Here is a 17,129-nt window from a genome sequence, read left to right as displayed (position 1 = left end):
CACTCATTAATTGAACAATCTCCTTAGCTTCCGACACTCGTGTACCATCTGCATTCAATAGTTATTCTTCCACATTTATTCTTTCTTTTGCTTGTGACATAACTATAAAATTCTTTTGGATTGCCTTTAGCTTGCATTGCCAATTTCTTTTCATACTCCATTTTAGCTTTTCTCACAATACTCGTTACTTTTCTGGCCTGAGCTTTATATATTTCATAACTCCTCTCACTCTTATTCTCATGATATTCTTTCCACATCATCTTCTTGTGGATCTCTAGATATGAAATAAGAGCTGAAATTATTGCTCAGAGTCCTAAAATGAGGTTTTGCTGGAGAACTTGAAACAGAAGTCGTATGGTCTGAATGTGTGCCGTCCATATTCTTGGAAGTTTTAAGCCACCATTATTGTGTAGATCAGGATGGTTGATCAAAATTTCACGGGCTTCCTTAATTAAATTTGCATTCATACCAGGTTTTTGTATGATGTAAGGAACAGGTATCTTTCCATTTGATTTGGTTCAGGGTGCTAAGATTGTGATCTGATAGGCCCAGTTTACCAATATTGTTAAATTTTGTATCATTTGTGTTCTTTTTCAGGGATTGGAATTATGTGTTCAATTTCATCAATATAAGGTAAGTTACATGTGGAGTAGTTTATCCTTGGAGTAGTTTAATATGTTATTTATTTATTTTAGGTGTTTTAAAAGTAGCATTAAGGTTATAATGGTGTAGCATTCAGTTTATTTTATCTGATAACTTAATGTATAGAATAGCTATGATTTTACTATAATCTATATCATTTCCATTTTTAAGTGTAGTTTTATGAATTTTATTGATGAGAATTTTGCTATAACCATTGTTTATAAACACATTGCTAATAATTTCTAATTCTTGCTTAACTTTGCTTGTTAGAGTAAATTATAGTTTTATTTCTGAGGGTGATAATGACTCCGAATTTTTGTGAAGAAGTCACTGTAAGAGTTAATATGTATGTATTGGCTGGTATTTGTGAGCTTTCAGTAGACAGTGAAAGATAACCTACCCAAGGGAAGACGTGTTTGTCTGTGTATCCAAGAAGGAAGTGACTTTTGATTTCAATTTCAGTGGTAAATTGTATGTGGTGTTCGTGTTGGTTGTAACTCATCTTTCAGATCCAAGGTTAACATTGGTTTTTGAATACTGTCACATATATACTGCTACTACTTCAGTGTTTTGGTTTATTTTTTTTGCATATTACACATATATTTATTCACCTAGCTCCCTTGCATTTTAACTTTCCTTAGTCTATTGTCTATATCCATATTATTATTATTATTAAACAAGACCTCATGGAGTCAAAGACTCATCTAGGAGGTCCTTTTATCTCACACACATCTCATCACACCATGTCTTAAACACATTCAAACTCCTTGCAGACACCACACTCTCAGGCAAGGCATTCCAATCATTCACAACTCTGCACGAAAAAAACCTGCCTCTCACTCCCCTACTCACACCCTCTTTATACAGTTTCCAGGGATGACCTCTGGTTCTCCCCTGATCTCCCACTATTCTCTGTAGAACTTCTCCACCATTGATCCTATAACAACCCCTTACCAACTTGTAGGTCTCTATCATATCTCCCCTCTTCCTTCTCTCCACTAGATTCTGCAAATTACATCTTTTCAATCTTTCCTCATACTCGACATTCCAGAGGTCAGAAACTACCTTAGTCAGTCGCCTTTGGACCCTTTCCAACATCTCTTCATCCTTCTGAAAACCAGGTGACCAAATCTGGGCACAATAGTCCATGTGTGGCCTAATCAAAGCCTTATACAGTGGAACAAGAATCTCCCTACTTCTACACGTCAGTGTCCTCCTCATCATTCCCAGAAGTCTTTGTGTTGTCTTCACAATTTTGGCGATGTGTCCCCTAAATTTTAGATCCTTATCCACTATCACTCCCAGGTGATAGTGGATAATTTAATATTTAGTGAATATTTAATTTCAATCCCCACTAAAAATTGTTCTTAAATAGCTGAAATATTTTACTTGTTCTGTAGGTTCTCTGTTGACTATTATTATCATTATCTCCATACCTCCATGGAGTCACTCATTCTGGGAGGTCCTTCTGTCATATACACATATCATTATATCATGCCTTAAATAAATTCATATTCTCTGCAGACACCACGCTTTCAGGCAATGCATTCTAATCATTTGCCACTCTTGATTCACAAAACCTGCTTCTCACACCCTCCTAGCTTCCAAGGATGACCTCTTGCTCTCTCTCTCTTTCCCTCAACATCCTATGAAAAACCTCTTCAACATTGATAGGCTATAATAGAAATGTATAAGTTGATAAGAATCCCTTACCAACTTATATATCCCTATCATATCACTCCTACTATCCACTAGACTGTAAATTACATCTTCTCAACCTTTCCTCATACTTAATGTTCTAGAGACCATACTCAATTGCCTCTGGACCCTTTTCAGTACCTCTTCATCCTTTTGGAAACCAGGTGACCAAATCTGGGCACAGGAGTCCATATGTGGCCTAATCAAGTCCTTATATAATGGAACCAGAATCCCCCTTACTTCTACAAGTCAGTGTCCTCTGCATCATTGCCTGAATTGGTTGTGTTACCCTCTATCACTCCAAGATCTCTTATTTCCTTCAACCTCCAGCAATGTATCCACACCAAGCATAAACTGTACATCCCATCTTTCTTTTCCAACTTTTAAAATTTACATTGCGCAACATTGAATAGTTTACCACACTCCTGTTCCCACTTACTCAGTCTGTTCGTCCTCCTTTAATGCCACTACATCTGCTCTACTTTTTTTTTCATCATCTGTGAACAACACTGACTATCCCTGTTCATTACCTTGATGGACCCGTGTTTCACTCAAGATTTCTCCATGAGTGCAGGTCACAAAGATGCCTCCAACAATCTTGATCTTGAGCCTCTCTTTTCCATGTTATACCCATAGATTTCACTAGTGGATCTTCCCATCTTGTAGGTGGTCTTTCTGGTTTTCTCTTTATTCTTGGTTGCCAGTTGAATATTCTATATGTCCATCTGTTATCCTTGAGTCTGGCTATGTGACCTACCCATCTCATCTTGCTTTCATATACTGCAGTTACGACATCTTTTATGCCTGATCTCTTTCTTAGGTCCGTGTTTCTAACATGTTCCATTCTGCTGATGTCACAAATCCTGTGTTTTATTGCACGCTGAGTTATTCTGAGAGTCTCTTCTTCTTTTCTTGTCATGTTACGTTACCTAATATCATTAATGTACATAAATAAAAACAGTGGCCCTAAAACAGACTCTTTTGACATACCACTAGTAACTTTCCTCTTCTGGTATATTGCCTCCCCCTCTCAATTCTGAACCTGCTGATACCTCTCAGCGAGCCAATCTTTAATTCGCTGCACTAATCTAATATCCAACTCCATCCATTCTGGTTTAACTGTCAATTTATCATCTGGCAATCTGTCGTTAAAAGCCTTTATCAAATCTTAGCATAGAATCTAAGCTTGCCTTTATGTGAATATATAATATTATTTTAGTTAGAATGTTTCAGATGAGTATCCATGATGGTGCATTGACTTCAAGATTAGCATGTTGTGTTTATCCAAAAGAATGAATCCTAAATATATATATAAAAAAAATATTTTATTGTAAATAACATATAAACATATATATATATATACAGTGGATAAAATTCTCTAAATGAGTAATTCTCTCTAAGGAGATTCTGATATTTCTTTTCTCTATAGCAAAGCTTCCTAAACTTTTATGGGTTGAGACCCACTTTTGAAAACGGTAATTGTTTGCAACCCACTCGCTTATAATGCATATTTTAAAGGGGAAGGGGGTTGAATAAAAAATATTGCTTTACTACTTTTAAATTTTCTATTGAATACACTTCATTAATATATAAATTTATTAATCAGATACATAATGAGGTGTATGTGAAGAATGGGCTTGTTTTCTATTTTTGCTGATGACGTCTGATGTCTACATTGATATGTGTTATTTTCAGATGCAAGGTGTTTGTTAATTGAAGTTTATTTCAAAATTTGTTTTTAATTCCTATCATTGCCGAAAATCCAACTTCACACAGCAGTAAAAAGAAGCAGCACTCTTTCTGCGGTAGAAAGAGACTTACTGAAAATCAGCTCGTGACTCACTGGCGGGTCGTGACCCACACTTTGAGAATCTCTTCTCTATAGAATTACAATTAGTAAATTAATTTCTACTTTTCTATATATTAACTTTTTAATACATACAAACAGTAAATAGCCATTCTAGACATAATCTATATGAGCTCAAGGAAAATCCTTTCATTCTCTGATTCTCACAGTTCAATACAATTCTGAGAGATACATCAGGTACTTTACAAAACAAATTGAACATAGCATTCAGCTTAAAGTTCTGTAGTTTCACTTGATCATACTTGACCATATGGAAATTTCCTTTGCAGTATGTATTTTATATTAAATTCCTTAAATACAATAGCTAAAAATCTCACTTGACATACTTGCATATGTCTTCTAGTTTCCTTAATGCATCTTTCTTTCAATTTTTTGAAGTTAATATGAAGAATAATCACTCAAAACATTAATTGAGTAGTTTCAGATGCATTTCCAGTGCATCTGGAACTGCCCAGTGGTCTTGCTCCTTGGAGCATATATATCACTTGCCTGTCATTAAGCACAACATATTCTCACTAATCTATAAAGTCTTGATACATTATACTGTCCTTCAGTTATCACAGTTCCTACTTGGAGAGTTATTAAAGATACACATAGAAGCTTTTCTGAGATTAGAGAACTTAATTTGGTAGTTTATTAGATCTTTCTGGCTCTCTTTCCTTGCTTGCCTACTCTTTGCTTTCTAGCATTCTTGTTATTATCCAGCAACAGCTGTTCTGAATAAACAACTAACATGCATGCATGTCTGTTACTGAGATTTAAAGCAAAACTCAAGTGACAACATGACTGCCATTACTACAATGTTTGCCTGTTATATGTATGGCATATGAACAATTACTATAAACAAATCTACAATAATATGTATAATACAGCATTTCTGTGTAAATTCCTAAGGATTGCATGATAGTAAATAACTTTACTACGTTTAAGCCTTCTTTAATATCGCCACCACTTAATCACATGGCAGCTCCCGTAATACTATGATTGCATTAGTAAATTGGGAATACATCTGTATTCTTAAAGATTGCTTTATCATATAACAAAAACATATTTCTCATTCATGAAATTTTCATTGAGCATACGTATTATTAAATCCCAAACCCTTATTAACATCAAGTTTGCTCAATTCCCTGTATACTTCTTGTTCACTTCCAGTCAGTCTGTTCTCCGCCTCCTTCCATTACTCTCATACTCTGCATGATATCACAATCATAAGATTGAAATTCCTTTATAAACTGCTCATTTAATATCTCAACTATATCCTCTGCGTCCATTATCTTTTTACCATTTTCTTGAATCTATATCCTTCCATAATCATTTTTTTTTCCTTGCTGGCTACATTTCAAAAGAATTCCCTAGGGTTACAAAGCAGTGGAAAGAAGGCAAGATTGTGTGTGCTGCTTCATAAGGGAGTGATAGAACCCCAAGCTTCAAATTATAGACTAATCTGGATCTAGAATTAGATTGACAACTGATATTATCTTTGATGAATATCACAGATCTGCTAAAGGAGGGTCCTTTTTTATTAATATTATCCCAGTAAGGTGACAGGTGCATTGGACACTGGAGATGGATACACAGTAGTATACTTACACTTTACAAAGATTTTTGATAGATTGTCATATGAAAAGTTGATAGTTAGAATGGATGGGGGTTGGATATTAGATTAGTGCATTGGGATGAAGATTGGCTGTCTGATAGATATCAGCAAGTTGTGTATGGAGAAGTAATATCCCAGAAGAAGAAAGTCACTAGTCATGTGCCTTAAGAGTCTGTTAAAGGGACATTGCTGTTTAATCTGTATACTAATGATAATGTGAAAGGTTTGAATGGGAATATTCAGTTGTTTGCAGATGATACAAAGGGAAGAACTAGGAGGAGTAGAGCAAATGTATCTTTACAAGAGGACTTGAATAGACTGAATGAATGGGTACATAAGTGGTGTTACCAGGTTTAGTGTTGCAAAGTGTAATTAAAATTCGGAAAACAAAGATGGTATGTAGAGTATACACATGGTGAGGATAAATTGGAGGAGGTAGAGGAAATAAGAGATCTAATAGTTGACATTGATAAAATTGTGAGGGCAGCACAACAATCTCCTTACTTCTACAACAATTGTAGAAGTAAGGAGATTCTGGTTCCATTCTATAAAACCTTGATTAGGCCACATATGTACTATTGCACACACATTTGGTCACCCCTGGTTTTCAAAAGGATAAAGAGGTATTGAAAAAGAGTCCAGAGTCAATTGACTAAGGTGGTTTCTGATCTGGAAGGTTGGGATGATGTGATTTACAGTCTAGTGTATAGGAGGAGGGGCTATGTCATAGAGAAGTATAAGTTGGTAATGGATTGTTATCAGATTAATATTAAAGTAAGTAATTTTTCATAGAATGATGGGAGATGGGGGGGGGGGCGAGAACAAGAGGTCTTTCCTGGAAGCTGTATAAGAAGGAAATGAGCAAAGGCATGAGAAGCAGCTTTTTTTTAATTAATTAATTAATTTTTTTTTTTTATGGTGAGTGGTGAATAATTGGAATGTATTACCTGACGGTACAGTGTCTGCAGAAAATGTAAATCTATTTAAGGCACAATATGATGAGCCATATGTATGACAGAGGGTCCTTCCATGATGAGTCTTGGACTCCATGGAGGTCTAAGGATAATAATAATCAGTTCAACTGTTAACAAGTTTCAGCTAGCACTTAAGCTTAAGTACATACAAAAAAAAAATGTATTCCTTGCTTCTAACTTATGTGCAGAGGATTAAGCTAGTTGTCCATAATTTGTTTCTTTTGCATTTAGCAAATTAGTACAGTCGTGTAAAATACTCATGGAAATCAAATAGCAGATCTCCAGTGTGCTATTTCCATTTCCTTTGCATATAGGGCAAAAGCAATAAACATAGGTGAGGGTGAATGTCTAAAATGGTGTTCCAACCACCTAATTTGACTTTTCTGAATTGTATTTGTCTGTATTCTTCAAGAGAGATGATATTGATGATGTGGTCTTGCTATGTATATCCTAATATTAATTAAAGGCATATTATCCCATAACTATTGATAGCATTAATTGATAAACACTTAAAACAAAAATGATATTAAAATAACTGATGTAACCATAAGAAAGAACATACTAGTAGCAGAGTTGTGAAAGTAACTTATATTCTTATATCCTCATATGTTCTTTCTTGTGGTTATATCGCTTGCTTTAATATGATTTTTGTTCTAGGCGTTTATTAGAAAACCTTCCAGGTCTGCCTTGTTTACACACACACACACACACACACACACACACACACATGAACACTGTTCATGTGTAGGGATGAGGCATCAGAGGATGAGAGAATATTGTTAGGTGATATGATTATATTATTTGTGCTGAACAAGTTTATCATTATTTTTAATAATAAATTTTGAATGTTTAATATGTGTTTCTTTCAGTTGAGAGATAAATTTTGATAATTCCAAAAAAAAAGGGGTTGGTAATGACATTACATAAAGGTAATTGTGGTTACAAGGGGATGTTGAAATGCTTGTACATGAATGCAAGAAGTATCAGAAATAAGGGAGGGGAGTTTTTGGCATTGATCAGCTTGACAAGGTATTGCTGATGACAGCTGAAGAATTATGACCAACAAAATTACTGCCAAGTTGGGGAGAGATATGAGAAGTAGAACAGATGACGTAGCATTGCAAGAGGATTTTGGATCAGTGAGAGACAGTTCATTCGAGGCTCTGGCATGAGATAGAGGCTAGGACAAAATGTAGAGTTCAATGCTACTATAAACCACAGGGTCCGTCAGAAAATGTAAATGCTGTGTGTCGACAGATTAGTGCAGGCTGAACAGTTATTATGGGAGACTTTAACTATGGGGACATAGATTGGAGGGAGGAAAGGGGAAATGGCAAGTTGGAAGTGGAATTTATACAGTTGCTAAGGGATAATTACATGGAACAACATGTTATAGAGGGGATAAGGGGTTTGCAAGTGTTGGATCTGATAATATCATCAGAAGATATATCCATAACCAAGGTAGACACTCTGCCTCCAGTTGGAGAGAATGACCGTGCAGTTTTGTTCTAGAAGTTGCCATACATGTGGAATTCTCTATCAAGAAAGGGTTTATGTTGAACTATAAAGCTGGTAATTATGATTGGCTTAAGAGTCATTTTGGATCACTGCCATGGCTTGAGAATCTGTAAGTTAGTAATGCATGGGAAGTGGTCAGAGATTGAGAGAAACAGACTGCATATCCAAGGTCAGGAGGATAAGCCAAGTGGGAATTAAGTGGATGAGTAGGGATAGAAATCAAGAGCAGGGAAAAAAAAGAAAAGAAAACATTGTGTAGGGAATATAAAGAAAATGGTGATCAACATATCCATGAGCAGTACAAAGTGTAACTAGTTTGGTAAGAAAGGCCAAATCAGATTATGAGAGAAAATTAGCTAAGCAGGACAAAGTATATCCAAAAGAGTTTTTTTTATTATGTGGTAGGTAAGAGGAAATATGACTATTGTAGGATGACTTTAAACAGTATTCATGGTAGGAAGGTGACAGAGGCAAAAGAACTAGTTGAGTTGTTGCATGACAATTTTGCAAAGGTGCATCACTCAGGTAGAGATTTCACAGTTGCTGATGTGACAGATACATATCAGAATTGAGGTAGATGAACAGGAGGTGCTTCACATATTGAAAAATATGAATGTGAACACAGCAGTGGGACTCACGTCAGCCCGTGTACTGCATGATGTGCAAGAGAATTGGCATTGCCTCTGATTAAGTCTCATTTCTGGCAGGGTTCCAGAGGAGTGGAAACAGGGTGAGATAGTTCCATTGCATAAAGGCAGCTCCAAGATAGTGGAATTGGATAAAGGAAATGGCTACACTATAATACTGCTGATCTTTGCAAAGGCATTTGACAGAATACCACATGGAAAACAGGGTATAGCTGACAGAAATCACATAGTAATATATGGTGGAATGGAATCTTTGAAAATAAGGATGACTAGTGGAGTACATCAGGGTTCTGTAGCAGGGCCTTTACTTTTTAATTTGTATATCAGTGATAATAGATAAAGATATAAGAAGAGATATTCAGTTGTTTGCTGATGATGTAAAACATGGAGCTACATGGATATGATTTCTAGAAATCCAAGATAATTAAATCTGTGTTTTACATGGGCTGATAATTATTTATTTCATAATAATATTTCAGTCATATATTCTATTAAAACATTTTAATTACAAAATCTGCACTGTTGAGTTGGTAGCTTTGAATGCGCATTCCTAATGGCAGTGATTTGAAATTTGAAAGAGAGTTACTTTACTGTTCTTCCAGTTTTGAAAAAAAATTTCAGTTCATTTTCCCCTTTAAATATTATTATTATTCAGGACCTACATGGAGTCATAAGACTCATCGTTGGATGCCCATTTTTAACGTGACAACTTCATCTTACCACTCCTTAAACTTGTGCACTGTTCATGATCTCACTACCCTTCAGGTGGATTTGAATAAGCTTGGCAGATGGGCAAACAAATCAAATGGATCAGTTTGATGCAACTAAACTCCTACCTAGGCAATGCATTCCACAGTCCAGCCACCCTCCATGCAGAAAAGTTACTCCTCACCATTTTGCTCATCACTTCCAATTGTGTAAATTCCAGTGATGGTCCCTTGCTCCTTCATCTTGTTCTGCCATAGGAAAGGATTCCCCCAGAGTCAACCCTGTAACTACCTCTCATAGTTGAATGTCTTGATCATGTCACCTCTCCTATCTACCAAACTCTTCAGTCTGCATGCTCTCAGTCTGTTCTCATAGCTAGCTTTGTACATTCCTGATATTATTTTTGTTATCCACCTTTGCACCCTCTCCAATGTAAATGAAATCCAAGCACAATAATCCAAATTTAGCTGAACACTGCTTTATGCAATGGAATCACAATTTTTCTCTCTCTGCTGGTCATTTTGGTATTGCAGCAGTTCTCTGGATTACCTTGCCACCTTTTGACATGTTCCCTAAACTTCAAGTTTATATCAAAAGGTATACCTTACATTGAAGTTTGGGATCCATCAATGAGAGGCTAAACTTACATTTAGTTACATTAAACTGAAACCTCCATTCATTTGCCCAACTGTCGAGCTTATTCAAATCCTCCTGAAGGGATGATCCTCCCCAGCTTCATATCATCTGTAAACAACTGAATATCTCTCTGCAATTTATTGACACTGTTATTGATAGAAAAGTTAAGTAATATGGGTCCCAATACTGGGTCCCGAGTGACTTCACTTGTAATCTTCTGATTCCCTGATATCGCTACCTTAATTCTATCTATCTGACAGTCAGTTTAATTCACTTTAGTCAGTTTAATCCTTATCTGATATCTAAACCTGATATCTATGCAGGAACTTAGATATCAACTTATAATGTGACACCATTTCATAAAATCCAAATAAATGGTAGAATATGCCTTTCCCCTTGTCAACTGCTCTTGTTTATTATAAAAGGCAGTTAAAACAAGAACTTCCCTTAATAAATTTATGCTGACCCTCACATATAACATTACTCTGCCCATTGCTGCATAGTCTCTCATTAATTTCTAAAAAATCTTAACTACAGAAGAAATACAAACTGATCTATAATTTGACACTTCCATTCTACCGCCATCCTTATGCAATGGCATTATCTAACCTTCTTTTCACTCCTTGGCACCTTTCCCATTGCCAGACTCTCATAGTAAATACAAGTCAGCAGAGCTGTGAGTTTCTTAGTGCATTCTCTTAAAACATGGTGAAATCCCATCCTTTCCATTACCTTATTGACATACAGAGTACTTAGTATTTGTAACACACACACACACACACAGACTCCTCTTGCACTTCTTCAGCTTCCTATTCTTTTAGTAATAAACCTTCTTTTCCAGGATGAAATACACCAATAAGCAACTTCACTATATCTTCTGCATCAGTCACTTTACTCCAATTTTTGTCTAACAACATCATTCCTCCACAGTTATTTCTCTTTCTACTGGCCACATAATGAAAAAAAAATCCTTTGGATATTCCTTGGAACTCAGGGCTAATCTCTTCTCGTATTACAGTTTTGCTTTCCTTACCATGCTAGTCACTCTCCTAGCCTGAGTTATATTCCTCATGCAACTGTTTTCCACTCTTCTCCTAATGCTTTTTTTTTTTTTGTAACCTCTTTTTCATCTGCAGTTTACGTTTGATATTGTTTGTCATCCACTTTACACTCAGTCATGTTCTCTTTTTCACTTAAGGTATACAATTTGCTATTGCTACTAATAAATATTTCTTCATTTCCCATGTGCTGGTGATATCTCTCACTTCCAATTCTTCCACCCATGGAACCACTTGAAGCTGATTTCTAAAATTATTATAATCATTTTATAACATCTCTACTGTCTTATCATCATCATCAGCCATTGTCAATCCACTGCTGGATGAAGGTCTTTCCAAGATTCCTCCAAAACTGTCTCTCCTTTCCCATGTCACTCCTGCAAATCTGATGATATCATCAATCCATTGTAATTTAGGTCGGCATCATTGTAGTTTTTCCTCTTATTGAATCCAGTCCAGTACTTCTTTTGTCCATCGTTGATCTTGTCCTCAAGCAATATGCCCAGCCCGTTGCCACTTCAGATGTTTCATTCTTCCTATGATGGTTCAGAGACTTTGGTTTGATTTCTTATCCACATATTCCTTTTGTGATTCAGTCTTATGATATGAAGCATACTTCTTTCCATGATAAATTGTGTTGTTCTTAATTTTTGAATTTCCTTTGAATTTAGTATCCATGTTTCACAGCCATATGTCAATATAAAGAATACATTGGTTAAAAACTTTTCTCTTTTTGAATGTAACTTTCCAAATGCTTTCCACCCAAGCATAATTTCATCCATGATATTTTGTTCCATTGATATCTGTTGTCTTAAGTATATCTTCTTGTTTAATTTCATCATTATCAATTTTTATTATTTCTGGTCAGCGGCTACCTCGGTTTGAAAGCACCAGTTCTCGTTTAATCACTGAAGTTAAGCAAACCTGAGCCCAGTTAGTACTTGGTAGGGTGCCCATCTTGGAAACCTGGGTGCTGCTGGCATTAATTATTAAGCCTGTGTAGCTCAGTGGATGTGGCGTTTGCATACCACGGTGCTTGGCCGCACGAAGACTTGGTTTCGAGTCTAGTCGGCGACTAGAGGAAATTTTTCTAAGCCTTTTTTCGACCGGTTCCCGAGTTAGTCGATCTCTGGCACGGGCAAGTGGGTTTTTCCTCCCGGAAACTCGGGTTTTTTGTCCCGTAAACTCAAGAAAATCGACCGTAGAACCCACATTATTTCAGACATTAAATATATTGTGTTAGGGTTAGGGACTATGAGATGGCGGCACATTTCAGTCGTCTCTCTTCACTGTGTACCGCTAAATTAGTGATAGCCTTGGGCCATCTATTTCTGATTGGTACCAGTGGAGATTGAACTGCCCACTCAGTCTCCAAAAGTTAGATAGGGCTAAATGGCCTTGCCTACTCCCCGTATACGGGAATAAAAAGGCATTAGCTGATTTTTTTTTTTTTTTATTATTATTTCTGGTTGGACATAGCTATTGAACATAACTTGGGTCTTCTTTAAGTTTATCTTTAGGCCAGCAATTTTGCTAGCAATTTAGAGTTCACAGATACAAGTTTGTAATTCATATGCAGTTGAAGTAAAGAATACTATGTCACCTGGAAAGCGTAAATGCCTTAAATATCTTCTATTTGTCTTCAGAACTTTCCTTTCCTAATCAAGAAGTTTGAATATTTCTTCTAGGTACACTGTAAATAATTTTGGAGATATTGTGTCACCCTGTCTCATATCTTTCTGTATTTCCACAGTAGAGATGTTTCTATTGAAATGAATTGCTGCTGTGGCATTGGTGTATGCTGATTTGAAGGTCCTGATGTATGGCTCCTCCACTTGTTCATTTCTTAATGCTTTAAGTATTGCACATGTTTTTACTGAATCAAAGGCTTTCTCATAATCAATAAAACCAAGGCATAATGGTAACTGATATTCATTACACCGTTCAATAATTTTTTATACAACTTGAACATGGTCCATTGTACTAAAGCCACTTTGAAAGCCTGGTTGTGCTAGCTCTAGAGTTGTACAAAACTTATGAGCTAGGACTTTTGTAAACACTATGTAAAACACTGATAGTAGACTGATGGGTCAGTAGTTCATCACATCTTCTACCTCACCTGTTTTATGTATCAGAATAGGGTAGCTTTCTTCCATGTTCTTCTTGGTACATCAGTTTTCTTCAAGCATAATGTAAATAGTTTTGCTAAGATTTTGTAGATCATTTCTCTACCTGGTTTTAGAAGTTCAGCTATAACTCCATCCTCACCTGCAGCTTTTCTATTTTGCAAGCTTTGGATGCTCCACAACTTCTTCTGGTAGAATCTGTGCTACTTCAGCTATTTCATAGTTGTCTTCATTTAATTCATCATCCTGATATAATACTGCATAAAATTCTTCAATTCTTTTTGCTATAGCATATCTATCTCGGGTTATGGTCCATTTGCTTATTGTTCATCAATTGCTGCTTGGCTTTTTTGAGACTACATTTGTTTTCAATTGTTTGTTGTTTGAATTTACAATTGAATTTTCTTATTTCTTCTGTGATACATTTTCTGATCATTTTGCACAATTCACTGTATTCAATTTTATTCTGTAGGTTATTTGATTGCTTCATTTCTCTTCGTTTTTTCATAAACTGTTTTGTTTCTTCAGAAATTTTGTCTTGTTTCTGTTCTGTGGTACCAGCTATTTCAAGTGAGCATTGTAAAAGGTTTTGGGTAATAATATCATTACTTTATGATGGATCAGCATTATCATCTATAATAAGATTTTTAAATCTGTTGTTTAGTTCATGTTGGAATATATCTTTTATATTGTTAAGTTTGTGTACATCTATGTTTTGCTTTGATCTTCAAAATATTTTTTCTTCTTTCTTTTTGGCAGTTCATTTGAATCTTACTGCGTACCATACGATGGTCACTTCCATTGTTAAAGATGTTTATAACAGAACAGTCTTGAAAGATGTTTTTCTTATTGCTGAGGATAGTCAATTTCACTAGATTTTCCATTTGGACTTTTCCATGTCCACTTCCTATGTGTTTTTTTCTTGAAAAGAGAATTCATGGTGTACAGGTTTTCTTTTTCAGCAAATTATATTAGCCTTTCTCCTCTATCATCTCTCATGCCATACCCAATATTACCCATTTAGCTTTCATCTGATATTTTTTACCAATAAAAAAAAAAAAAAAAAAAAAAAAAAAAATTAACAGCCTATTTTTCTACCCACTTCAGGGTGAAGGCCTCTCCCAGTCCTGAAGTATTTTCAGGACTGGAGCAACTTGCATATAGAAGCTAGTCAAAATAGCAAACATATAGAAACTACCCATACCGTTTTCGACCTTTATTGAGGTCTCATCAGTTGGAGCCAGACCCAGAGGTGATCATAAGGTTGAAGGAATGCAGATGTCATATTTTCATATATGAGTAGCCAAAAGGTGTCATACCTTATTATGTCTGCAAGGATATGTGCTTTGCATTATGGGATACTGAGGCAAGTGATGTGAAGTCATTAGCTTCTGTGTACGAATTGCCCCAGTCCTGAAAATACTTCAGGTGCAAACTTTGTGTGCTTACACTTATAAGTATTTAAAGTATATAATTTCTGGTATTTTTAATTTATAGTATAACCAAGTGGAAAAACTTCCAACAACTATCTCTAATCCAGAGTATTTTAATAAAGTTTGACACCTTTTGGCTACTCGTATATGAAAATATGACTTCTGCATTACTTCAACATTTGTATCACTTCTTGGTCTGGTTCCAACTGATGAGACCTTAATATAGGTAGATACCAGTCTGAGTAGTGACCCTTCCCATAATGCACAGCATTATACATGTTTGCAAGGATATGCACTTTGCATTATGGGATACTAAGGCAAGTGATGTGAAGTCATTAGCTTCTACATACGAGTTGCCCCAGTCCTGAAAATACTTAAGGCACAAACTTTGTTTGCAAACCAAATATGTAATTTCTTGGTATCTTTAATTTATAAATTTTGTTATTTGTTTGATTATAAGTAATGGAAATTTTATTGTAGGTACTAAAAATAAAATGCCAGAACAGAAGAATGCCAACACAAGAAGAGATTGAAGCACATATGACAGCTGACCAGTATTTACCTCCATATATGCCAGTTAAGGGTGATGGCAAACCTCTTATAACTATGACCTCTGCAGTATCACTGATATATCGGTATGCATGCTTTCTTCTTTGAATGAAATCTATGTATATGATTGTAATAAAAATTCTAGAGATAATTTAACCATAGAAAAGTAATGTATCTTGAAACTTTCAGTAATGATTCCATAATTTACTGTCTAATATTTTTTAATATCACTCCCACACACACACAACTGACCACATAGCTTGTGGCAAATAAATGTGTGTGGGTTTGGGGTCAATGTCAAAGTAATCTGTTGATATGTAGATATCATTATTACTTTATTTACATTATTACTAATTTATTATCAACAATTTTCCTCCAAATTAATCTTCCAGGGTACTTCCAAACAGAAGAACATATACAGTTAACAGATATAATGCACTGGCTGCATCACATTTATTGTTTAGGCTATAATTCCAAACACTCCAATCCATCCTAATATCTTCATTTTTAATATTTTGAGCTGAATAAAGGAAATGGCTACTCATTGATACTGCTGGACTTTGCAAAGATATTTGACAGGATTCCATGTGGAACTCAAATTGGCGCATATGGGATGGTATGAAGCCGATTTGGATAAGAAGGTGGATGATGGACAGATATCATAGAGTGCTGTATGGGGGGGGGGGGTAGTTGAATCTGGGAGAAGGCAGTACCCCAATAGTGGGGTACTGCACTTGGTCCTCTGATGTTTAATTTGTACATCATTGATATAGATTTAAGGGAAAATATTCAGCCATTTGTTGATGATGCAAAGCTGGGAAGAGCTATAGTCAATGAGGATGATGTAGAGATCTTGCAGGATGACTTAAATAGATTGGCAGTATGAAAAAAAGTAAATGCCTTCCAGTTTAATGTGCCCAAGTGTAAGGTATTGCACTTGCAAAGAAGAGGTCACAAGTTGTGTACTATATTGATGGAAGTTGATGAGACTAGTGATTTGGAGGTTATTGCAGACAGGGAGTGGAAGTATAGGGGACATATTTCAAATGTGGCCAAAAACAGTATATCAGATTACATGGTCATTGAAGGTTTTATTATACCCCTTTATGAGGACTATTGCACATAGATCTGGTCAATAAGAGTGAAGAAGTGATAGAGAGAATCCATGAGGTAAGCAATGAATGCTCCCCATGAGAATAAATTGAAGATCTGCAGGCTTCAAAAACTAGCTGATAGGTGAAAAAGAGGGAACACGATTATAAGGAGATTTTATAGGATTAACACTGAAGACTTTTCAGTATTTGGCAGGAAGGGAGAGAACAAGGGATCACACACTTGGAAATTGTATAAGAGTGGTTAGCAAGGGTGTTAGGACTAGAATTTTTGTTTGGAGGTGAATGGGCTGCTAGAAGTGATTATAAGTTCTTTATTGGTGAATGAGTTCAAGGAGAAGTATGATAGGTGAATGAACAGTGGTTGGAGTGGGTTTCCAATGATAAGTTTTTGACTCACTGGAGATGTCCAAGAAATAATAACAATAAAAATAATATGATACCACCACTGATGACATTTGTTCAATTCCTCGATATTTCTCAAAATCTCATATCTGTAATCTATGACCGAGTGATTTAATTTCTGAAACAACTCTAATCCATAAATTTAAACCTGCACTG

General features: G+C 35.7%; 1 protein-coding gene and 1 pseudogene across 2 annotated transcripts in view; both read left to right on the top strand.

Annotated features, from left to right (window-relative positions):
• The window catches only part of LOC150102387 (endoribonuclease Dicer-like), a 310,963-nt gene that overhangs the window by 95,971 nt on the left and 197,863 nt on the right, over positions 1-17,129 (top strand). For both annotated transcript variants that reach the window (XM_090399452.1, XM_090399453.1), the window contains one exon: positions 15,388-15,542. In XM_090399452.1, the coding sequence (XP_090255578.1) occupies positions 15,388-15,542 (155 nt within the window). The remainder of the gene's footprint in view (positions 1-15,387; positions 15,543-17,129) is intronic.
• Positions 12,212-12,330, top strand: LOC150102388 (5S ribosomal RNA; annotated as a pseudogene).

The sequence above is a fragment of the Typopeltis vanoorti genome, chromosome 10, assembly GCF_054136105.1.
Source record: "Typopeltis vanoorti isolate ZY-2024b chromosome 10, IOZ_Tvanoo_1.0, whole genome shotgun sequence".
Lineage (NCBI taxonomy): Eukaryota > Metazoa > Arthropoda > Arachnida > Uropygi > Thelyphonidae > Typopeltis > Typopeltis vanoorti.
This window is presented reverse-complemented; position numbering and strand designations above follow the sequence as displayed.